The sequence below is a fragment of the Botryllus schlosseri genome, chromosome 2, assembly GCF_051294905.1.
Source record: "Botryllus schlosseri isolate E-star chromosome 2, Bs_hap1, whole genome shotgun sequence".
Taxonomy (NCBI): domain Eukaryota; kingdom Metazoa; phylum Chordata; class Ascidiacea; order Stolidobranchia; family Styelidae; genus Botryllus; species Botryllus schlosseri.
The window spans coordinates 6,734,522-6,759,751 of record NC_137237.1 but is presented as its reverse complement, the minus strand read 5'-3'; the positions used below and the strand labels follow the sequence as shown (position 1 = coordinate 6,759,751).

The 25,230-nt window shown below is 44.4% G+C and overlaps 1 protein-coding gene across 36 annotated transcripts in view; it reads left to right on the top strand.

Moving 5' to 3' along the window:
• The window catches only part of LOC145433210 (von Willebrand factor-like), a 32,131-nt gene that overhangs the window by 6,198 nt on the left and 703 nt on the right, over nt 1–25,230 (top strand). For all 36 annotated transcript variants that reach the window (XM_080310222.1, XM_080310217.1, XM_080310215.1 and 33 more), the window contains 39 exons: nt 62–100; nt 918–1,164; nt 1,228–1,451; nt 1,516–1,637; nt 1,953–2,172; nt 3,059–3,293; nt 4,145–4,316; nt 4,380–4,536; nt 4,879–4,979; nt 5,042–5,170; nt 5,895–6,058; nt 6,126–6,247; nt 7,181–7,418; nt 7,691–7,908; nt 8,313–8,527; nt 8,591–8,764; nt 8,826–8,993; nt 9,240–9,344; nt 9,404–9,637; nt 10,440–10,662; nt 10,726–10,898; nt 11,278–11,491; nt 11,553–11,716; nt 12,306–12,413; nt 12,475–12,682; nt 13,147–13,331; nt 13,580–13,736; nt 13,803–14,011; nt 14,359–14,545; nt 14,612–14,839; nt 17,278–17,414; nt 17,470–17,691; nt 18,453–18,680; nt 19,004–19,216; nt 20,116–20,287; nt 21,025–21,249; nt 21,314–21,450; nt 22,047–22,256; nt 22,319–25,171. In XM_080310222.1, coding sequence (XP_080166348.1) covers nt 62–100; nt 918–1,164; nt 1,228–1,451; nt 1,516–1,637; nt 1,953–2,172; nt 3,059–3,293; nt 4,145–4,316; nt 4,380–4,536; nt 4,879–4,979; nt 5,042–5,170; nt 5,895–6,058; nt 6,126–6,247; nt 7,181–7,418; nt 7,691–7,908; nt 8,313–8,527; nt 8,591–8,764; nt 8,826–8,993; nt 9,240–9,344; nt 9,404–9,637; nt 10,440–10,662; nt 10,726–10,898; nt 11,278–11,491; nt 11,553–11,716; nt 12,306–12,413; nt 12,475–12,682; nt 13,147–13,331; nt 13,580–13,736; nt 13,803–14,011; nt 14,359–14,545; nt 14,612–14,839; nt 17,278–17,414; nt 17,470–17,691; nt 18,453–18,680; nt 19,004–19,216; nt 20,116–20,287; nt 21,025–21,249; nt 21,314–21,450; nt 22,047–22,256; nt 22,319–25,171 — 9,737 coding nt within the window. The remainder of the gene's footprint in view (nt 1–61; nt 101–917; nt 1,165–1,227; nt 1,452–1,515; nt 1,638–1,952; nt 2,173–3,058; nt 3,294–4,144; nt 4,317–4,379; nt 4,537–4,878; nt 4,980–5,041; nt 5,171–5,894; nt 6,059–6,125; nt 6,248–7,180; nt 7,419–7,690; nt 7,909–8,312; nt 8,528–8,590; nt 8,765–8,825; nt 8,994–9,239; nt 9,345–9,403; nt 9,638–10,439; nt 10,663–10,725; nt 10,899–11,277; nt 11,492–11,552; nt 11,717–12,305; nt 12,414–12,474; nt 12,683–13,146; nt 13,332–13,579; nt 13,737–13,802; nt 14,012–14,358; nt 14,546–14,611; nt 14,840–17,277; nt 17,415–17,469; nt 17,692–18,452; nt 18,681–19,003; nt 19,217–20,115; nt 20,288–21,024; nt 21,250–21,313; nt 21,451–22,046; nt 22,257–22,318; nt 25,172–25,230) is intronic.

Sequence of the window (25,230 nt, the reverse complement as noted above, 5' to 3'; positions counted from 1 at the left end):
CTGCAGTTATACCAGTAGCTTAAACTTGGCAACCTCATCATTTCTAAAATTTATATTTTAGAAGTACCAACGACGGGCGAAGGAGATGGCGAATCGGAAGGTAAGTTACTTAATCATTGCAGAATGGAATAAATAGTAAATAGTGCGAAAACTAGTCGAATAACAAACACACGAAATATGAATGAACTCTATGACCGACGAATATATACATAATGGGTGGGGAGAAGCGGGTGAAAAATATCAGTCTCCATAAACCTCATAAAATACGAATCGGGTCACAAATTATACTGCCCAGACGCCCACCGAAGATGTATTTTCAAAACTGTTGAAAGATCTGACTTGTAATCATACAATGAACAGACATAACAACACCTGATTCAATGGTCATCACAAAACATAAAAGTTTTCACCGTAACATCATAACTATTAAGGACCTTGCGCCACATCCGGACCTGGTTTTCTGCGGCAGTAAAAAGTGATTTGTTGGCATTCTGGGCGGCGACGTATAAGCCAATAATCTATTGAATTAAGTAATATAACTTTTCCGCCCAATGCAATCCATCATACCTTTAGTGCCAGCGCTGTTTGCCTATTATTGTGTAACTATAGTTCTAGTGTGCGTCGGATGACGCGAAGTCGCGCAACGTACACCATAAAATACCTTAACTACTTGCGTCTGGAGACGCATTTCATTCTTGTGGTATTCATGTATTGCGTTCATTGCGTCTGATCCTGAAGAGATGGGAAGTTCTCTCTAGTAAATAAAAACGTCATTCTATAAAATTAACTTTAGAACTGACCTGTACAGTGTACACGTCTTGCAGGAGGGCTTGCTATAAATGGCAGTTGGATGCACCCGCGTCCACTAATCACACCAACCGTTAGGCACCTTCCCGTCACGCTGTATTTTGTTTTAGTTATTGGATACGAGCCACTCAAAGGCAGCACTTGCGCTATCTGGAAAGGGGAACATTACCACACCTTCGATGGCGTGTTTTACTCATCGACCGGACGTTGTCATTACTACGTGGTGCGAGACTGCAAGTCAGACTCGTTTTCCATAAGCCTCATCTACAATGAGGAAGGGAAGGCCACTTTGAGAATATCGAACATAGACATGATGATCGAACTCAGTCAAGGAAAAGCGACATTCAACCAGGAAGAGTAAATATTGCGTTTTCACCTCAAGCAGTCGAAGCCGTGTTATCTCGCGAATTTCACTTTAAGAATCAATATCCCAAGTTTCTATAACGGCGTGCATATTGAGACGATCCCATACACCGACTACATTGTCTTATACGGGCAGTTGTTCGGCCTTGACATCACTTGGGACGGAGAGTCTTCTTTTTATATCCACGTGTCCAACGCCGAGAAATGGCAAGGAAGCCTTTGCGGTCTCTGCGGTAACTTCAACGGCGACATGTTGGATGATATGGTACCGAACGGATTAGGTAGGTTATGATAGATGATTTTATGAAAGCCCGTGAGTAACGGCCCGTGTTGTATGTCCTACAGACACGCCTACTGAAGACGTTGCAGATGTGATGGACAGTTGGCAGATCAGAGAGCAATCCAATACCTGCTCCACGCCTGATGTGACTCACTACTGTTCAGCTTTATCTGCTAAAGAACTGGAAGTAAATATCGTTTGCCATGTTTCTTCAACTAAGGCCTGGCATTTACAGTGGTCGCCAAGGTTCATGTGGCGTATTCCAACAAATGCAACTGAAGTTTCAGTGGTCGTAGTGATGACAAACGAAACTCATATTGTCGCACCGGCTGTACAATACATATAATATATAGGTCACTAATACGATTGAGAACAAAATCGATCACATCGCAGCTTGTTACCACATTATGGAAGGACAACCGTGACAAGGCTCATTTTTGAGTGCCCCAGTGTCACCTTCAGCCATCAAAAGGCATAATTCACAAGGAACCATCTCTCTTAGGACGCAGCCTCCATCTGCATGCAACTGAAAGAAGAAGACGCCTTCAGCTCGTGTTCCGGATACGTTTCCGACGCGACTTTTAACGAGCTTTGCCTCATGTCGGTGTGCCAATGCCAAAGCGACTACACTAGCTGCATTTGCTCCGCTTTGACGCAGTTCAGCAGACTGTGCGTCGCCAGGGGAGCCAAGGTCGACAACTGGAGAACGGAAGAATATTGCGGTGAGTAGAATCTAGGTATTCTTTACGGAATTTGTAAGCAGTTCTGTAGTATACCTCTGTAGTAGACCACAACCCGCCTATATTACTCCTATATGGCACGAAATATAAATATGTAACCGGTTAACTTATAACACAAAGGAGGTGATGGATAAATAAGCCAGAGGTAATAAAGGTATTCATCGTTGCTACTCAAGTAGAAGTAGAACTGATGCCATAAATTTCTAATTATATACTGGTAACAGACATTTCTCGAGTAAGTACTTCGAAGAAGTAGATTTCGTCAAGGGGTCGCATGCTTTTTGTCGGTAATCCGAGTTGGCTGATTCGATATTGCAATATGTATATTCGAATTCGTGACTTACGCAAAGCGATAATAATGACAATAGTAATAAGATAATACTTCAAATATACGCATATTTATAGTGACAGTGATACAAAGGCTATTTCGCAAGGTTTTTATGACAACTTCACTCGTGAAGTCACGTGAACTTTAGTTAGGTAAAGTTTAGACTACTTTTCACTTTTCAAAATGCATATTGAAAAGAGTTTTGCCTAAAGAACTGTTTGAGTAGTAGTGGGAGGGGCCTAAAACATAACCACTTGAACAAGTATACAAGTACACAAGTAATCAAGCAAAACCTACTTCGGTATTCCGTAAAGGTTACTGACCAGTGAATACAAACTCAGTGAATAGCAGCCGCCATACAGTTAACAACTCAATTCCCATTAGAGAAGGGACAAGATTAATATCAGTTACAATTACGTCACCATAATTGTAACTTTCAACCTACTCAACTTGAGTTATTGCTGAGTGGCTATATAGGTCCAGTGTAGAATCGAGTGGTGCTCGTATACCTCGTCTCTCATCGAATATGTTACCCCACAGGAAAGCAGTGCAGCGGTGGAAGAATATACAAAGAGTGCGGATCGCCATGCCCGCGAACCTGCCGAAATCGCTTGCAGCAGATGTCGTGCGAAGTCAGATGCGTAGACGGCTGCTTCTGTCCGGAAGGCACGGTGCTGGATGGCGCGGAGTGCGTGCCGGAAAACCAATGCTCTTGCGTTCACAACGGCGTGTCCTACAAGAACGGAGAACTCCGATCGACTGAATGCGAAGAATGGTAATGCAGCAGTAATCATGTGCAAGTTATAAGTTTCTCGTGTTGCACGTGGAGAAGTAGAAGTAACGCTGTAAATTTCTACTCAATTGCAAGTAGAAGTAGCGCTTTCGAAAACATGTCAAAACTACTTAAAATAGGCCGTTCACCCGTTCATGTGGGTGGCTTGAAGTTGACTTCTATCAAAATACCCAAATCATGTCCGTGCTTTACAGGGACTTCGTGTACCATCTAAAATAGTACATTGAGCTTATTCACATGTTCTTTCCACTTCTTTACTAGTTGCTGACGATTACCCCTGACGACTGTCAGCCGAAAACATTCGGATTCATATTCAATCGTGTATATTGAAGTTTTGTACCTTCAAGAAGCACTTTAATTAGTAATAGAAAATGATGATCTGAAAGGTACATAACGAAGTATTTTTAAAAAGTAGATTTGGTCGATGGCTCGCATACTTTTAGCAGTTAAGCGGAGGTGGGTACTTTCGAAATCGCGAGGTGGCCCTTCGTAACTAACGCAATAACGCAATAAGTAGGTATACTATAAATATGTACAATTGTCGAAATTCTATTCATTTGCCGTGCTACCGAGATTATTTCCCCAAGTTTCCATTACAATTCCACTCATAATTTATGCACACATATCCCGAAACTACTTTATAGTTTACAAATTACTGAGTGTCAGCCGAAAATATTCGGGTTCATTTCAATATGAATATACTATTTAATTGTAAATTACTAAGTAGAAAAAGTTCTCCCTATAAATTGTTGGAAATGGAAGTATACTCTAAAAACATAACATAACGACTTGGGTAAGTATAGTTCAAGTAAGAGGCTATATGTTTCGAACAGTACGTGCGTCGACGGCGCGTGGAACTGCGACAACTTGCCTTGCGTTGGCGAGTGCGCTATTACCGGGGACCCGCATTTCCGTACTTTCGACGGCAAGAAATACAACTTCGACGGAAAATGCCAGTACGTGCTCGCCACCGACGGATGCGGCGAAAATAACTTCACGTTCGCGGTATGGAGATGATTTGAGAATCTTCCGAGTTGTCCCAAATATATCACTCGTTCGTTTATTCAGGCTACTGCTCAAAATGTGGCTTGCGGAGTCGGTGGATATTGCACCAAAGCCGTCGTGCTGGTCACCGACGGTCCGCTAGGACGTCATAAGTACCAATTGGGAGAAGGAGAATCCGTCTCTGTTGACGAAGTCAGCGTGTCGTTACCATACAGTCACGGTAAAATTGCATTTGCAATTTAAGTACATAACATAGCGCATATCGTTATTCAGTCCTAGATATCGGTGTTATCACGTCGTACCAAATCCGATTTTACTCTAACAAAATCTGTCACGAGTACATTCAAAGCGCCCTTATGTATAAGACATTTTAAGAGAAATCGCACTGTGGCATAAGGTACCAATACTTCAGTATTTATTATGGAGATACGACTCGACAGTTTAAATAAAACCTGAGCATATATTTACTGTTTGTCTGGTAATACCGCTTGGAATAATGAAACTTACTTAGTATGTAGATCTCAACGATCTCACTCCAATTGCTGACTACGATTCATTGCAGGTGACATCTCCATCGAAAGGCTTTCCAACCTCGTGATACGCCTCAGAAGTGCGAACGGAATTGAAGTCGAATGGGACGGGAAAATGAGAGTATACGTCAGGGTAAGTATATAAATTTACAAGATAAAATTAATGGATTACATGCGATTGGCATATTCATTCAGGCTGATCCGACATGGAAGAATAAATTGTGCGGAATGTGCGGAAACTTCAACGCCAGGTCCACCGATGATTTCCTGACGCCGCAAGGCGTTGTGGTCGTAGGATCGACCGCTTTTGGAAATTCGTGGAAGGTATAAACGGCCGTATCCTGATATATCTTGATATGAGGAAATTAGACGCAGTCACGGAGATTGGCGACTGATAAATATCGCATTTCCATCATCCATACCTACAACTATTTTGGATTCATACCTGTGGATTAAATATTTGGCCTTGTTGAGCGGTGACAGTGTTCCCTCCCTCTTAGACGAAAATAGGCGATAGGGATCGCCGGCATTTCTGGGAGAATCAGATATTTTCCGATGGTAATGTTATCCACATATAGTCAACGTGCACGCACGATGGCTACACATGATTTATGATGAGATAGTGCTAACTTTAGCAATACCTCTATCCCCTAACAATTTCCATGAACTTAATCATTCCGGCGGAACTGCCCAGTTCGCAAACATTCGCGCAAAGATTTCACCAACGCAGTATTATGGACGACCGATGCTTGTCAACAATACACCGCTGGTAACGCCTTGGAAACATATTGCCCGAGTAGCTGAAGGCGCAATATGCGTAGTCTAGTTCACATGTAACTAATAAATCCTTAATTTTACGCTTCATTCATTGGATGTAAGGGCAGTTGAATTGTCTCCATATCTATACACATTTGCATCGTAGACTGGTCTATCATTTTCAAGAATTTCAGTCAGTCTACTATATAAAAATTGTGAAACGAATCAGCCAATTATTGTATAGCACATACACCTTACGACAATAAGATAGTCAACAACCCTATCGTCTTAGATCAACTCTGAATGCGGCGACGCACAACCTATCCTGCCCGACTCGTGCCAACTGAGCCAGGAGCAAGACGCCTACTCCGAACTCATGTGCTCTGCGATCAAGGGAGCCGGATTCAGCGCATGTCACGCCGTTGTCGATTGGAATTTGTACTATCACAACTGCAGGTATAGTTATCCAGCGACTGAAGATTACGCGATCATGGTAACGGTAAACCCGTGCTTTTCGTTGTAGAAATGACGCTTGTCGATGCTACGGTGTCACCGATGGCTGCGCATGCGATGCCGTTGCCGATTACGCGAGGGAATGCTCCAAAAACGGCGTAGTGGTACAATGGAGGAACGCGTCTTATTGCCGTGAGTGTTTCTCTCAAATAATTACCAGCAGACGTATTGATCTCATTAGACCACTGGTTCCTGAGCCTTTTCAATTTGTTGCGAGCTCGACAAATTATAGAACTCTCTCGACACACTTAGAGAGAAAAAGCTACTTCAAAAATATTTTATTACTTGTACACATAGAACCTACATCAGCCTGCAGTTATCCATTTTTTTTAGAAATAGCGTTTAAACGCCGGTTCTGCCAAAAATATTCCTGGCACACCGGAGGATCTGTGGCAGCACACAGTTTAAAAATCATTGGATTTGACCAATGGTTTCTGTCCTTGAGCTCGCGGCACCCTCTGAAAGGGATAAATAGTTCGTTACACTCTAGCATATTGAGTATCTTGAAATGTGTGATTTGGGAAGCTGGTGACTAAGAATGGTCATGAATACCACTGTTCAGTGTTCGTGAACATATGCTGATCTTGCCGACAAAATAAGGTCGTCACTATTGGCTTTGGCCCATGGTGCAGGACTTGGAAAGCGTTATAAGACCATTACTGAAACTTCCTTGTCTGCAGCATATGCACTTGCACATCATGCACGCATGGTTGATGTGATGGTGTGTATAGTATATGTATATCAAACATGCGCTGCTAGGCACATGATTCGGTATGTATGCAGCAAAAATATCAAGGATTGAAATACAAGCGTCCTCTTCTACGTTCTTTACTATAGCCCTAATCTCGGTCTCATTTCCAGATGGCGGGTACTTATTGGTGGCCTTTTTAGTCATAAGCTTCCCAAATGCTGAGCACTCAGAATTTGATTGTCCTTATTTTTTTGTTATATGTCGACGACAACCCTCATCACCCCATTATCTCACGGCATCCTTGATCAGGCCAAACGGCACCCCAGTCGAGAAGTACTGTGTTAGAGACTGAGTATATGACTTTGAAATTTCAGCCGTGTCGTGCAGCGGCGGGCAAGAATACCGCGAATGCGGGTCGCTCTGCGATTCAACCTGCCAAGCCCTAGGCGACGCTTCTATGACTTGCGGCACGTGCAGCCCCGGATGCTTCTGTCCGGAGGGCACTTACCTGGCCGAAGACGGAAAATGCGTTGAGATCGCAAAGTGCGAGTGCACATACCACGGTAGAGTGTACGAGGCTGGGCAAAAATTGGACTTGGAAGGAGTCTCTTGGTAAGGAAATATGCTATTGTACATAAGCGTCATCTAACAAAGTCTAGTTCAATTCTCAATGGTTCCCCAAACGCTATTGTCTCGCTATTATCAATTCGGATAATACGATATTTGCCGACAGAGTCCACGCACGGATGAGATAGTTTGGTTACACCCATATTTATCGCGCCGACCCGTGTCCGTATAAGCTCACTCGAAACGGGAATGCTCCGTGGAAATGCCACAGAATACCTTTCTAGCTATACGATAAGTGACATGTTTATGCTTAACAGCACTTGCGAGAAAGGCAAAATGCACTGCGTCAACAACACGCACTCGCACTTCTCTTGCGAATCCAACTTTGAATACTTCGACTGCCGAACGGCCGCCTCGTCCTCATCGAAAGGACTCGCGTGCAAATACACTTGCGCCCATCCCACCAACGCGCTCTGCGAGGCTCAGGTCGCGCAGTGCATTTCCGGATGCTCCTGTCCTGCTGGATTCGTCCTTGGTAAGATCTAGCGTCTCGGTATTGTATCCTTTGTAAGATCGTTACAGGAGTACAAATAGTCAGCGATGTAGCTCATGTGGAGCCAGAAGTAACTCGGTAAATGTTATGTAAATTCACCGTAAGTTTTCAAATAGTCAGCATATGGGTACTCATGCAGAAATAACGTTCCGCGATACAGAGGTTATTTCAAACTACTTTATACTTTACGAAATCCAAATTATATAAAGTAAGTAGTTTCTTAAGTAGGCTACAACTCGAAGTACAACGTACAAATACATAACGACTTGAGTGAGTAGTGGGAGTTTGCAAGACCTACTTGAGTACTGCGAATAACTAGAAGTAGCCCATACGTCATCGCTAACTACTGACGAAATCTGAAAATCACACCAGCGCTTCTGTCGCAGATGAACACACACACACCTGCGTCACGTTGGATAGGTGCACTTGCGCTTTCAATGGCAAGACTTTCATGCCGGGCGAGACCAGAAAGGAAAAATGCAATACTTGCGAATGCTCAAACGGGCGTTGGTCGTGCTCACAGGACGCGTGCTCTGCCGAATGCTCAGCTATCGGAGACCCGCACTACACAACCTTCGACGGTCTCACTTACGACTTCCAGGTTCATATATAAGCTAATAGGAAAATGTCTGAGTCAAGTAATTGTAACATTCATTGGATTCAGGGCGCCTGCTCTTATACATTAGTTCAAGACGTCTGCAACGGGCAGAAGGGCGGATCGTTTCGTGTCGTGGTTGAAAATATTCCATGCGGAAATACGGATGTCACGTGTACTAAATCTGTAACCGTGTACCTTCACCAGCATTCCATCCACTTCATCAAAGGAGACGGAGACGCGGTAAGTGGCGAGATATCAATTTTTCAACGGCTCGGAAAGTATAGAATCTTTGCGGTTGTAGGTTGTCAGTTACGGAAACGTGACTAACGCGGCTCTTCAAGTCCCAGTGCAGTACACCGTAAGGAAAGGCAGCATTTACTATATCTTGGAAACAAACATTGGCGTTTCGGTGTTGTGGAATGGCGACAATGGAATCAAAGTGCAACTGGATTCTAGGCATTCCGGAAAGGTGATTATTTATGAAGCGGTTATGCAAACGGTTTATTTATATGGTATGAGTAGGCTACCATGTAAGCAGAGGCGGTCAATGTATTAGGCGTGGCTATGCAAGTAGACTAGACTGTAGTAGTATTGTCGTAAATTGTTACTCAATTATATATAGAAGCAGCAATTTTCAAGACATTTTATAACTAAGCAGCAAATATAGAAGTACTATACAGAGGACAATCATTCCCCGTTAACTTCCAACTTTCAGGTGTGCGGTCTGTGCGGTAACTTCGACTACGACGAAAGCAACGACATGCAAACCAGCGATGGTGACATCGTCGCGGACCCGAACGTGTTTGGAAACGACTGGAAGGTACAAATATTCAACATTACATGTGCGGCGCTACGTCACACCATATCGTTGCATTTTAGCTCATCGAAACCTGCCCGAACATGCAGCAGAAGCCCCACCCGTGCGAAGAGCATTCCCAGAGACTGCCCTGGTCGAAGAAGAAGTGCGGTATTATTTTGAGCGACGTGTTCGCTGACTGCCACGGCACCGTTGACCCGCAACCGTTTTATGATAACTGCCTGTACGATACTTGCGGATGCGACTTTGGAGGCGACTGCGAATGCTTCTGCTCGGCTGTCGCTGCGTACTCTCAGGTAAAATCCAACTTGCGACTTAGTATAGCGTTATAGAAACAAATCCAACTCTGATACTATATCGCAGGGACTGCCAACCTTTTTACACCTCGACCCCATTTGAAAATTTTGACAAATCAACGATTCCCGAATTTTTTGACCTTCTGAAAAAATTAAGAAATGCTATTAACGGGTATACACAGTAAACGTTCGTTAGAATGATAAAGCGATATAAATGCAACACGCGATGTATATTATACTACATTAATTATTATTACACATGTGAAGGTTGAGTTTGTTTTCGCTCCAACAATGTTTTAATTGCTGGTTTGGACGTGAAAAAAAACTAGCCTCGCGTCGTATTGAATATCCACGACACTGCACTGTTTTGTCTTCGTAAGTAACATTTTTGAATAGCCACATTCACGATATCTTGTAGAGAGGATAGCTATTACGATAACAGTTAAATATTAATATTAATAAATCGAAAAGTAACAAAAATACGTAAACTCCTAACCTTAGCTTAGTAGCTTATTTTAAATCGGTTATTTTGTTGTAACGGAATAGACTAATAAAGATGATAAATTATTTCGAATTTTGTAACGCTTGGTCATGGAAAATTGGTCATCCTGCAAAGGGCTCATGGCGCCTTGTTGGGAACCTGCTGCAGTACAATTGAAATGTTTGCTCCGTTTATATGCAATTGGGATAAACACGCAGGCTTTTATTGATTCAGTCATTCTGCTTCATACTGTGCTCATTTTCCTTGACGAATTCAGTCCAGTGCTGCTCCTCTCTACACCGAACTGTATGTCCCTTTTAGGCGTGCGCCGCCCAGGATATATGCGTGGTGTGGCGTCAGCCCGACATCTGCCCGGTCATGTGCGAAGCCTACGATCCCGGATACGGCAGTGGCAGCGGCGACTACGAGTGCGAATGGAAATATGAAACATGCGGCAATCCATGCCCGCCGACTTGCGAAGACCCGAATCCCACATCATGCCCGTGGCCGAAACTGGAAGGCTGCTACGTGGAATGCAAAGACGGTGCGTTACAGTGTGGTTGTTGAAGTCTTGTTTTGTGATGATAGTTCGGATGTGTTGTTGCAGATGAAGTCTGGGACTATGACAGTTCGAGCTGTATTCCTGAAGCCAGCTGCCCTGTAATTCCGCCGCCTACTACTACGCCGGAGCCTACGACCACGACCATATCAACGACTACAGAAGAGCCAACAACTCCGTCGCCGACGCCTCCACAATTTTGTGTTTGCACAGATAGCCAGGTGCGTACTACTTACTCGCTAACTGTTATCAAATGTTCCTCTGCTAACTTGCCGCACGATGTTGGCAGAGATTCACTTACCTTTAATTTCTCTTTGGGGATTCAGCCAGGGATAGGCAAGTAATGTCAAAGTCGGAAATTTGAAGAGAGAGTTTACTTTATACCACCTAGTCTGAACTGTCAATCTTCAAGCTCATTCCGAGTATATAGTGTCAACCTATTCATATACAATACGCATAACCTAGTGTGCACGAGCAGGCGTTCGGGAACATTTACTGTACGAGTACTGTACAATGTACGTTATCTTTACCACGAATCGGCAGGCCTGTATCGCTCACCCTGCTTTACGCAATATTAACATATGCCTCTCGTACCGACAGGGTGAAGACCATCTACCTGGAGAAACGTGGCCAATGAGAGACGACCCGTCGCTGTGCGTCGACATGACGTGCGTCGAAACGTCGGAAAACGTATGCATAATTGACAGTGTCGACAAGAAAAAGACTTGCGATTCGCAGCCTAAGCCTGTGTGCGTGAACAACTTCCAACCTGTCGCCGTCGACGACGGGTGCTCCTGCCACTGGGAATGCAAATGTATATTCGATGAGAATCTGTTGCTGTGGGCAATGTGAAAAACGTCTTGCTTTCGTTACAGGCTTTTGCTTCGGTCAAGGCGACCCGCATTTCTTCACTTTCGACGGTTTTTACTACCCGTTCCAAGGAGACTGCACCTTCGTTTTGGCTCGCAACTCTGGCAGCTCGTTCTACCAGAGTAGCTCAATGACGGAGACGAAACACTTTTCTCACTATGACTACCAGGTACGTCAATACATGTGCTTGTGCAGTCACATGCATAACACTTCTCGGTAGTATCCACATCCAGGGATGAGTTCTAAATATCCCTGGTAGCATTACTGATTACTAGATGTTGAGCTAAGAATTTTCGCTATGTTATTTAAAGGCTGCTATTGGAATATGCGTCATCAAAGAGAAAGAAAAAAAACTAGGATATATTATTTCCTCGGTGCAAATCTTGATTTTATGATTGCATAACATATTGGTATTGAAATATACGTTAAAATTTCCGGCTGACTCTCACGAGGGGTAACTGTCACTCTGTCAGCTACTTGTAGGCAATTTTAGTCTCAAGCACTTTATGGGAAGCCTAATAATATAAATTAGCTGTAGGATCTTGAATTGTAGACCTACTGCCGACGCATAAGGTGGCGAATCCAAGCAATCTGGGTCGCTTGAATTAATTGTTATTAACTTTATTATTTCTTACGAGCCATATCTCTGCTTAAATTACCTCCCATTCTTGCATGGATCGTTTCGAATTTATATGAAATGCAATGCACATCGAAAGTGCGCAAACGAAATGTTCATGTGTCTTGATTTCGTAACGCAGATCTTTATGCAAAACGTGGTATGCGAGGAGGCGCCCGAAACCACATGCACGAGGATGGTGACGATCAAATTCAACCACACCGAAATCCAACTGATCAACGACTACACGGTATATCACACGACATACTCGATACCTTAGCACTTGCGCTCAAATGCTTCATTCCCAACAGTTCACTGTTAACGGAGGACCACCGGCTGATGCGGTTTCCAATCTGCCAGCTGAGATCAACGGGATATACATCCAATTGAGAGGCACTGTTCTGTTCGAAGTGACTATTCCAGCAATCGATATGGTGTTCACGTACACCGGGAAGGACTACAGTTGGTCGTTGGAGCTGCCGTGGAGTTACGCTTATGATAACACGGAGGGTTTGTGCGGTACGTATGAGCTGATTGACTTGTGATGAACTTGTCATGACTGTCATGGATCAATCTATATATAGGACGGGGATGATCGCTACTTCATTGTAGAATGAGTGGTAGGTCTTCGTTAAAACTTGCCTCCACGAAAACAGCATATTGCTACACATACCATGGTGATGTCATTTAGTCACACTAAAACGTTCAAGATTATTGCACATTCCCAGCGTTTGGCTTGCTTAAGACCCTTCATGTCAAGCCACCAAGCATGACATTATAGGCTAATATATACACAAATATACACTCGCGTGCAGTAGTTATGATGGTAAAGAAACATAGGTGACATAATCAATTTCGTAATCCTCTATACTTCAGTCAATCTACTGCGAGTACTCAGTCGTAATGTTATAGACGCGAACGATCCAATTCTACCCTATCGGTGCACTTGAAGAATTCTCTAATAGTTTAACTTTTATGATTAGGCATTTGCAACAACGACCAGTCGGATGAGCTGACAAAGAGAGACGGACAGATCACTACCGACATCGAGGAGTTCGGCGAAAGCTGGTTGGTCGGGCACAGATCCAAGTCATGCTTCAACCCGCCACCGATTTGCCCCAACCCGCCATCTAAGGAGTGCGAGATTATTCTCTCGCCGGTATTCGAGGTGTGTTGAGTTATTCGACATTTTTGTCGACAATTTTCGGGATCTTAACATTACTAGAGGAATAGGTACGATCGTTGACTCGGCTACTCCGAGACCCAGAGATGGTCAAGTAGTTATCATTGGTATATTGGTACTGGTTAAATATAAGTAAAGTAAAAAGTAACTGCTGTAAACCCAAAAATAGACTGCAAAGTGAACGTACCAGGTACAACGCAAAATAAACAAACAACTTTCGTTTCAATCATCAGGCCTGCCACGCTCTTGTCGACCCTGTAGCATTTTTCAAAATCTGCCAATACGACACGGGCTGCGGAAATTACAGCTACTGCGACGCGGTATACGGTTACGCGCAAATATGTCTGCACGAAGGAGCCTGCATCGACTGGAGAACTTCGGACGTATGCCGTATGCGAGTTGCATTATATCAAAGCAAAAACCGCAGTGTACCCAATCATGCTTTGTAATAAACAGCTATGACATGCGAGGACAACCGCGTCTACCAAGCTTGCCGACCCAACTGCGAGGATACGTGCGATGAGTTCAACTCGGGCACGTCTTGCGCAGAGGACGAATTGGTGGAAGGGTGCTTTTGCCCTGACGGCACCGTCTTGGTGGACGGCGAATGCTTGCCTACTAAAACTTGCACGGACTGCACGGACGAAAACGGAGATGTCATAGAGGTATAGATGTGCGCTTCATTGTGGGATTGCACAACTAGAAAGTTGACGTCTTTTCTAAATTTTATAAGTAGAATTATGGCTGCACAGTTTTTTTCAAACTATAGCCGAATTAGAATTTCTGAATTCGCAAAAACACGGAAATTGAGTTAGCGTCCTAATTGGAAGGAAATGCAGAAAAATCACTTTGAGTTCATATCATATCAAGTCTGTTCAGTGTTCATTCTCGTATTATGAGAATGGCAAATATATATATTTGTATTGTATACCAGACAACTAGCATTGTCGAAGTCTGCTTTATTGCGAAAAATCGTAAGATATGTTATGTTTCATTTTACATCTTCATACAGCTCGGACAAAGCGTTATCCCACCCGGCGACGGCTGCACGATATGCACTTGCATGGAAGGGCAACAATTCGCCTGCAACGCAATGAGCTGTCCGAGCGACTGGTCGCCAATCAAGCCGACTTGCGGCCAGTGTGAGGTATTGCAGCAAGTTGCCGGAAGCGACCCGTGCTGCCCGGTGTACGAGTGCGGTGAGTTAGAATAAATACTGAGTGCCCCATAGCGAACCGCTTTTTAATTCGGTAAATTTACTTTAGTGTGCGACTACATGAGTGGCCACGGCAGCGGCGACTGCCACACTGTGCAAATACCGTCCTGTCCGGCAAACGGAGAAGTAGCCGATCGAGTGGATGAAGACCAATGCGTGCCAGAATACGACTGCGTGTGCGACACGCATCAAAAGCCGTGCCCGTCGCCCCCGGTTTGCTCGGATATCGAATATCTTCACACGGAACACGACGGGTGCTGTCCTTCGTACGAATGTGGTAAGTAGAAGCCAGTGTTGGGATGACTCGAGTCATGACTTGACTCGAGTCAGACTCGAGTCAACTTTTTCGTATGACTTGACTTGACTCGAATCACTTTGCAAAAATGACTTGACTTGACTTGACTCGGCTCTTCAAAAATGCGAATTGACTCGTGACTCGAAGCAAAATTTACGAGTCAATTTCGAGTCATCAAGTAAACGGTATTGATTAATGAAATGTATTTTGTGAATGTTGGTATTGTGCGCGATACGCCTGCTATGTCACTTGCGAGAGTAACCAGTCATTCGCTGATTGTACGTATCACTGATCCTCTATTGTTACACCACAAATAAATTGACCACAAACGTAATGATCACACCTTACGTTGTTAGTAGGAGAGGAGTAGCAATAGATTAACGCATTAGCCTCATAACAACGTATCTCTGTTTCTTAGACGGCCCAGTGCTTACATTCCGCAGTGATCGCCTGTACCAACCCTCTTGTATGATTTAAATCGAGCGAATATAGTTTGTGCGTTTATTTTCTCACAGATGGGTAGTGTATTGTACCGTATCAATTTGTTAAACTTCTCGAGGCTTCGAGCCAATTGGCTGCTAATAACAGACTGTTGCATGTGGCTGTACAGTAACTCATGTATTGTATTTGCAGTTCTAAGTGCGCGTGAGCGATACAACGCCTTCTTGCAGGCATATTTAACTTTATATTAGTTATTTGATTCAAGATAAATGGTCAATTATTATGTCTTTCACACAGCTAGCAAAATGTAATGACTTTGAATCGTCACTGATACTTCGAAAATTCAATTTGACTTGAATTATGACTTGACTCGTGACTCGACTTGACTTGACTTGACTTGACTCGAGTCACCTCCAAAAAACGAGTGACTTGACTTGACTCGAGTCAAAATGTGCAATGACTCGAGATGACTCGTGATTCGAAGGTAGTGACTTGATCCCAACACTGGTAGAAGCAGACATGTATCGGGTTTTTCCCATAAAAGCGATCACTCGAACCCTCACGTCCATATATTCACCCGATAAGCAGAAATATGGCACTTGGCTTAACTCACATTTCAAAAACTTCAGAGCATTTATTTTAATAGCTTTGTAGCCATAATACGATATGCTTTGGCATAGAATAAACTAAAAACAGTAATCGTCAAGGGTAATCGTCAGCAACTAGTAAAGATGTCAAAAGTACTGTGTATATCAACATTCATTGATGTATATTGAAGTTGTCAGCAAAACTACGCCTACACTACTTACTTTTTTACTTACTTGGAAATAGCTACATCTACCTACACTCGAGTATAAATTTACGATGTTACTTCTACTTCTACTTGAGCACCGACTACTTTGACCACCTCTGGAAACACCCCCTGGCCACCCCTGACATCTCGTGCCATGTACCATTTGTTTGTAAAGTGATAGCGGGCGATTGTCGCAATCAGAAATATGCGATGTAAAAATATTTGCTAGCCTACCTTACTTCATGTCGACAAATAATAGATTTCGGATTTCCGATCGGAAAATTGTGACATACCTCAGCATTTATGAATGCAAACAGTGGCAGTAATAGCTCGGAAATATGTTACCCGTGAATCTGCAAATGTCCGTATAATGATTAGCACTGGCATTGAATTACTTGGAGCTGACCTGTTCGTTGAACTCTTTAGTTGTGGTGTACGGGAAGAAAACTTGTGGTGATGCAAAAATAGATCATGAGGTATAAGTGAAGCTGCGATTATAACACACTTAATAGTGTCGACTCACTATGTGAGTATTCAGTTTGGAAGCATTTTATACACGTGTACGAACTCAAAAAGTATAAAAACTAAAATTACGATTACAAATATGACACCTGAGTGAAAGAAAGACGACAAAATGACAACCAATCATGACCATCCTACTTTGACTGGCCTATACCCAACCAAGAGTTATCACTTGATCAACTATTCGCCTAGATGGGACCAACTGATTCACTATATAATATGATTTATTTCTGTGAAGAACAACATTCTAAGGTCAGAGAGGTCAGCTACAGACCAAATCAAATTTACTTACCATGCGAAAACTCGACGATCATAAAGGAGCACAAATCTATTTTCGTGCGAGTTGGTCTGACATGGAATTACCCTATTCCCGCAAATTGACTGTGCACACACCGATTACTGTAAATATATACTTCCTGTTGACTGTATAGTAGTTTCCTGTACTATACTTCCTATATATACTGTATAGTAGTTTCTTGTAACTGTTGTTATAATTTTAAAATACTGAGGAATAGGTGCAAAACAATATTTTAAAACTATTACGAAACTCAAATAATCAATCCGAGACAACATTTCAAAACATCTGGGGATACAGCCGCATCCTTCGCACCCCTCTCTCCTATATCACTACACCCGGATTCTTATTTTCTATTTTGTTTTCAAGTTTGCAAGCACTGCCATGATGACAATTTGTTTTGTCACGAGTGCGAGGACAAGATCGTCAACACCGACGCGTGCGGATGCTACCACAGTACCTGCCGGCCGAAAGGCGTCTGCCACTATAACGGAACCAATTACTACGTGAGAACATCAACAACACGTTTTGAGCACGGTCGATAACTTGAACGTTTTTCAGCCTGGCGATAAATACTGGCCCGATCCGTGTCAGGAATGCACTTGCGGTGAGACAGAGCCAAACGAGCGCGGATGTTTCGGCGCTCAATGCTTCCGTTTGTCGTGCGGCACGCATTGCCCGCCTTGTCACACGTACATCACGGAACCCGGCCAGTGTTGCGGCACTTGCGTGCAGACTGCGTGCGTGATCGAGGACGTCCACACCAACAAGCAATGCGTCGACGTGAGTAGCCTATATCTTGAAAGGACACGAAGTTCTATATCTGATGTGGTCTCAAACCAATGATAAAAGTGTGGTACGTTTTAGTGGCAACAATTTATCTCAGAAAGTCACCATATCCAAACTGTATAGGTAAACATTTCTAAGATTGTTACTTTCCACTTTAGTTTATCTCTGTGGTACCTAGGTCACGCGTCATCGCTTCTTAACACTTGGAGAAATTTCGGACAGTATCAGTATCAGTTTCTCATAATTTTCATCATTTCAAAACACTACAAGACTGCGATACAATGAAAAGATAGAAAGGTGTCGAAACGACTTGGAGTAGTCTTTGAAATCAGATCCGCACCCGGACCTAGGGGATATAAAGAAAAGGCTTGTACACTGTAAAGTACGGCGTTCAAGTACATTACACTATACACCCATGGAAAATAAATAAGGATAACATGAAACGATTTGTGATGAAAATGAATGACGCAATGACGTGCAGGGAATTTTAGATAGTTTCATGTCGATACTAGAAAGGAACTGTGTCTTACGAGCCACATGGTACGTAGGCTTACTGCACGCATGGGTTAAAAACCCAAGACGCAGAGATAAGCTACAGTGGAAAGTAACGGTCAAAATATTTTACCTGGAGTTTGAAGACGGTGACTTTCCGAGTAAAAACACATTTATCTGTAATTAGAGACCACATCATATTTAGAGCACAGTGCCCCTTTAATGCGTGCTCGCAAATCCAATTGAATACGTTTCGCGCGCAGGTCGGACACGAATGGGAAGACCAGGGTACGTGCGAGCAGTATATTTGTATGGTTGATAAAGAAGGCGAGCCTGTGGTGATGGGAAAACCGATCGCGTGCGAACCGATGATCACGCCAACCTGCGGGCCGTGTTACGAACTCAAAATGTCGGTAAAGGATTGCTGCCAAGTGGCCGAATGCGTGAAGTCCGACGTTTGCTGCAGCCCCGACGGCACAACTGTGAAGCAGGTAAATTCTTCGTGTGTAAATAATTGTGATTCGTGTAGGCTAATGATTTAGATATTCGCCCGGTCCTGTAGTTTATCACTATCCTGAAATCGCTTTACAAATCCGTGAAGTAAATTACCAAAGTTGAAGCTGCGTTAGGTGATATGTCGAAAATATAAAAACTAAAGGATCTATTACTAGAGTAAGCTACCAGTCTTTTCTGAATATCTTCGTTGCCACAGAAACTGAGCGGTCCAGCCGATTAATTTCATTGCATCACAACTTCGGTTGGCTGAAACTATACTACACATGCTCGACAATAATGTCTCTTCGTACTGCTTCAGCCTAATGAGGAGTGGTACCCGGACAACTGCAACACCTGCTCTTGCACCGAAGCCCTGAACGCCACGTCCGGATTCCACATCGTTCAATGTCACCACAAAAAATGCCCGGAATTCGACCACAGCCTCTGCACCGGAGTCATCGTGAAAACCGAAGACGGCTGCTGCGACAAATGCGACGACCAATGCATCAAGGAAGACGGCACTTCGCATCAGGTACATATACACCCAAGCAATTCTCCGACATATTGTCGTACTCCGTATTGACGAGACTGCCGTTTTGTGGGCTTTAACTAACTGAAACCTCAGTATAAATTGGGAATGGCAATTACAAAACTAGGTCAGTAACAGTGGAATTTCAGATAAATGAAGAATTGGAAACTACACTTCAAATTCAAGGTGTGCAGTTGGACACCACATTTCAACATATTTTCTTTGTTCGCCAATATTGTGTTGTAAAATGCACAATTGGTCATTTAACTATGATTTCTAGACGTTTAGTTAGATACCACATTGTACATTCTAACACATAATATTGGCTAACACATGAAATGTGGTGTCTAACTGCTCGCCTTCAATTTAGTGTGTACTGATAACCGATACATGATTATTGATTTCCCGGTTAGGACACCGCTGTTGAGATAAAGCTCACATTTTTAACCAACGGTGCTCGAAGAAAATTCCAACTTAAGTACAAATAACTATTTTCGATACATATTAAAGCTATTTCAAATAGAAGTAGAAAATGAACGAATGAAGACAAATAGGCGCTATTTTCGAGAATAAATTCAGTTATCGGGGTACTGGAAATCTTTTGTCCCAGTTGGCATGATAGTTTCGTTCGTAAAAGTGTTACAGATGTACCCCGAAACTATTTTCTATTTTACAAAAGCTAAAAAGCAATTACTAGGTAAGTATGAAGCGAAAGTAAACTACAAACACACTCCATTAAGTAAGTATAGTGCTAGTAGGCAGAACGTACTTGAGTACACCGAAAAAGTAGAAGTGTTTCGTTACCGACCCTCTCTGTATATAACGCAAACAAAGACTGAGCTGTCCTATCCGGATCCGGACATAAACTAAACCAGTGGTTTTATTTTACGACTTGGTGACAGGTCGGAGAATTTTGGATGTCTGACTGTGAGGTTTGCTCGTGTACCGCGTCGCTGGAGATCAAATGCAATCCGAAGACCTGTTCCGGTTCCGGCGTGGTGCCTTCATGCGGGCCGTGTCACGTGGTTACCAGAGACCCGAAGTCAGACCCGTGCTGTCCGGAGTATGAATGCGGTATGTTGAATAGACTTTAGATTACTAACCTAAGGATTGATGCGCACTTATGACTGCACGGGCAACAAACTTGTACAAACTAGTACCAAGCTGGTTGGTTGACGGTCAACTCTAGGTGCTACCTCAAGTTGCGGATTTAAACGTCAGTTGTTACTTTCACATTTAAAGAAAATTACTTCCCGAACAGCTAGAAAACGCGTGTAGTCGTTTAACGTGAATCGTGATACCAGTGTAGCCATTGCTATCTCAGAGTCAGCACCATTAACAGCAGTGTAGCCAGCGATGGGTTTTTGGGTCGAAACTCTTCCCCTTTCAAACTCGAAGCCACGTTGCTTTTAAATGCCGATTATATCTCCAATATCTGTTAGCTTACTTAAAATATAGTTTGTATATGCCTGTTAGGTGACCATCAGATAGAGTTAGTAATCTGCATTATTTCAGCACTCTGGTCGTTCGGAATAATACCGATTTTCGCCTTTTAAGGACAATCTTTGGGTAGTTGCAGCGCCCTGACCAAGTTTATAGTGTGCATTTTCGGAATTAATGCTTTCGTTCAGGACCATTTTAAATAAATTTACGTTCGGGTCGGAATCTACGTAGTTACGAGAAATTGCTAGCCGTCTGTGATTAACCATCCGTGCGGTCATTTGTTTCGTATATATCGGAGGTTTAGTTATCTATAAAAATAAAACGCGATTCTTAGTGCTCTGGAAAACTTGAAATTTGACCTTTTACAGTTTGTGATTACGAGCTCGGAAAGGGTAGCGACAGCTGTCCGGTCGTACCGATACCGTCTTGCGGCAAAGGTCACGCCCCGGTTTTGACCAACCCGCACGAATGCGTGCCGAGTTACCATTGCGAATGTCTCCCTGACAAAAATCCTTGCGACGACGCACCGGTATGTGACGATATCCACCATCTCGTGACTGACCATTCGGGATGCTGCCCCAGCCACAGATGCGGTAAGAACCAATTTTAAATATATTATATCGTGCAGCACCGTTGCGAACATGTTGCGATGTTTAGAATGTAACAAATGCGATGAGACTGTCGTTTCGTGCTCGCCGTGTGAGAAGATGGACATCAAATTCGACGCGTGCGACTGCAGGCATGTCACTTGCATACCGATGGACGTTTGCCATTACAACGGCACTGTCTTCCCCGTGAGTATATCTTAGTTCAAACCCTTGTACTTTTATGATGTTCTGATTTTATGACACATCAGAAATTCGATTTTATGAATGATATCAGACGTGGTGACAAAATGCAATGATAATGAGTGAAATCCGCAATCCAATTTTTGTAGTAGCTATCAGTATAATGCCAGACCTGTATTCAATTCTTCTTGTAACCCACCAAGTAAATTTTCCCACGAATAGTTCGTATTATCTAAAAGGTTTCGACGGTACAAACGTTACGGGGTCTTGGTCAGACGTCATGTCTATGTCATCGTAGCAGATAATACTACAAATTAAATGGAAATTTGGAAAAGTTGCTGGTGTTTTCAGTTTTATCATGGAGTAAGGAGATGTCATGTAACAATGAAGTTCTTCCAACTAGGCGAAGACTAATTTACATGTGAAGTCATACATATCGTATAGCTGACGACACCCCATTTTATTATGCATAGAATATACGGTGAAGCGTATCAGTTATATGTTTTTTTTTGCGTGTGCTCTCGTTAGGAATCCGATCACGATTACTTCCGTATATTGCAAAAGTTATCGGGATTGGTCCAATTCATTTACGATTTGCGCAGGTCGGAGAATCATGGCGTACCGATGTCTGCACCGAATGCCAATGCCACGACCAAAGCAGAGACGACGTCAGCCAGTGCTTTGGATACTCATGCACAACTCAACAGTGCGACACGACATGCCCGCCGTGCCACGAATACGTTGTGCCGAAGGGACAGTGCTGCGGTGGATGTATACCGGTGGGATGTGCGGTAGACGACGGCTGCGAAGAGGTATGACCGTCTCACTATGGAATCAATTGAATGCGTTTACTGATTTCTTATTCCTCTTTTAGATCGGCAGCTCGTGGCAAGACGTTGATACGTGTTCCGCCTACGCCTGCGTGGTTAACTTGGACGGCGTGACAATTGACACAATGGACTACAAGTGTCCTCGCGAAGATATCCCGAAATGCCCGTCGTGTTACAAACTCGAGTCTTACACCGAAGATTGCTGTGAAAAATACCGCTGCGTCGCCTTGGACGTGTGCTGTGAAGCTGGGCTTCCGATGCACCCCGGAGCGATATCTCACCCGGACCAATGTACCAGTTGCGTCTGCGGACAGCAAGTCAGCGAAGAGACCGGATTTCACGTTCTCAAATGCACTAGGAGGCCTTGTCCGCCTGTGGACGAGTCCGCATGTAAGTCTAAAGGCGGATATTTGACCGCGACGGAAGACGGTTGCTGCAGTAAATGCCAGATCGACTCGTGCTTCGAGTGCTCCCGACATATTTCGTCGCACATGCAGTCCGTCAAGGTGGAGGGATGCGTCTCGGTTGAAAAGCAACCGATCTCGTACTGTGACGGATTTTGCAGAAGCGGATCTCTGTGGTCAGCGGTTGGATTCAAGGACTCGTGCTCTTGCTGCAAACCAGCGACGCACTCGACGGCTATGATTGACATGGTATGCGAGGATGGATCCACGATCGAATACGAATATTCGTACGTGGATAGCTGCTCCTGCAGCGCGTCCTGTGAATGTGAAACCACTCCCGAGTCTACGTTACCGCCGGCTACTACGGCGCCAACGACTACCACTGAAGAACCTGAAGATTCCGGGTCTGGCGAACCGTCAGGGTCTGGAGAAGAATCTGGATCCGGTGAACCTTCCGGGTCTGGGGAAGAATCGGGATCTGGTGAACCTTCTGGATCCGGAGAAGAATCCGGATCCGGTGAACCGTCTGGAGATGAGCCACAGGAAGAAGCCACAACAACTACAACAACTCTTGCGAAGACAACTTCGGCTACTACTACCACGACCACCACCACCACCACGACTCTGGAACCTACCACCACCACTACGACGACAACGCCTGAGCTTACAACTACCCCAGCGACAACCCCAGAACCGACGACAACCACCACTACGACCACAACCCCGGAGCCAACCACAACAACTACCACCACCACACCGGAACCAACTACCACCACCCCTGAACCAACCACCACCACTACTACGACAACTACACCCGAACCGACTACAACCACTACCACTCCAGAACCAACCACCACTACTACTACAACGACAACTACTCCCGAACCGACAACTACCACCACTCAGGAGCTAACCACCACTCGGGAGCTAACCACCACTACTACAACAACAACTACACCCGAGCCAACTACGACCACAACCACACCAGAACCAACTACTACTACCACGACCACCACAACAACGACACCTGAGCCAACTACGACCACCACCACACCTGAACCAACTACGACCACAACCACACCAGAACCAACTACTACTACCACCACCACCACCACCACAACGACACCCGAGCCAACTACAACCACTGCCGTACCAACGACAACTACCACTACTCCAGAACCCACAACTGCTACCACCACTACTACAACAACCCCAGAGCCTACCACACCCGAGCCGACAACAACAACCACCACTACTACAACAACTACAACCACGACCCCTGAGCCTACCACAACCACTGTTGAAGAAACAGAGGCCACTACAACCACGAAAGCAACTACCACTACCGCGAAAACAACGCAAAAATCGACACCGGCCACGACGACCACGCCAACGACTACCACACCGAAGTCGACCACGCCGAAATCAACGACCACGACGGAGGCTCTGAAGACAACGACAGAAAAAGAGATCACCGCTCCGCCCACGACACCCCCGAAACAAGAGCCAACGTGCTACTGGACCGACTGGATGAACTCCGGTACTCCCAAACTTCCCATTATGGACGACGTGGAGACCTTCGACAGGCTGAAATCGCACGATTACGAATTCTGCGAAAAACCGGAAGATATCCAATGCAGACCGGCGGGCGATACAGAAACTTTCGAAGAAGCCCAGCAATGGCAGAAAGTAACGTGTGACAAAGCAGTCGGCTTGGAGTGCTACGGACACCAACAACCTTACCACCCGGTATGCAGCGATTATGAAATCCGAGTGTATTGTTGCGACGATGCTATAGTCACTATCCCTCCAACGAGCGAGGGCGGTGAAGGAGGACAAGGCCAGTGGCAGTGGCAGCACCAGCACCAATCTCAAGGCGGTAGTGATGGCGGACAGAGCCAGCAACAAGGTCAGAGCCAGGGGCAAGAAGTTGATGACATTACCTCGCACGTACAGTCGATCATTGGCGGTATTGAAGAGAACGGCGGCTCTGCATCGTTTCCCGATTCCGGGCAAGGCCAGCATCAGATCCAAATCCAACACCAAAGCCAGGGATCCCAGGGGCAAGGCCAACAACAGGGTCAAACGCAAGGCCAGATCCAAATCCAGCAGCAAAACCAGCAACAACAGGGTCAATCGCAAGGACAGATCCAAATCCAGCATCAAAGCCAGGGATCGCAAGGGCAAGGTCAACAACAGGGTCAATCGCAAGGCCAAATCCAAACCCAACACCAAGGCCAGCAATCCGGTGGACAAAGCCAGCAACAGCATCAAGTCCAAATTCAACATCAAAGCAACACCCAGCACTCGCAGCATCAGCAGCAGGGTCAAATTCAAGCACAGGGCCAGTTCGAATCTGCCATTCAGAACAGCATGAATTCGTGGGGAAACAGTGAAATCGAAAACCTTCTAAATTCTCTGTCGAAGGGAAACACAGACTTTCACGGACAGCATCAAGAACAGATACAACAGGCAATGCAGCAGGTCGGCGAGGTCAGTATTTTTTAAGTTCTTATTTCGTACGTATTCCCGTAACCAGAATATTGCGTTTC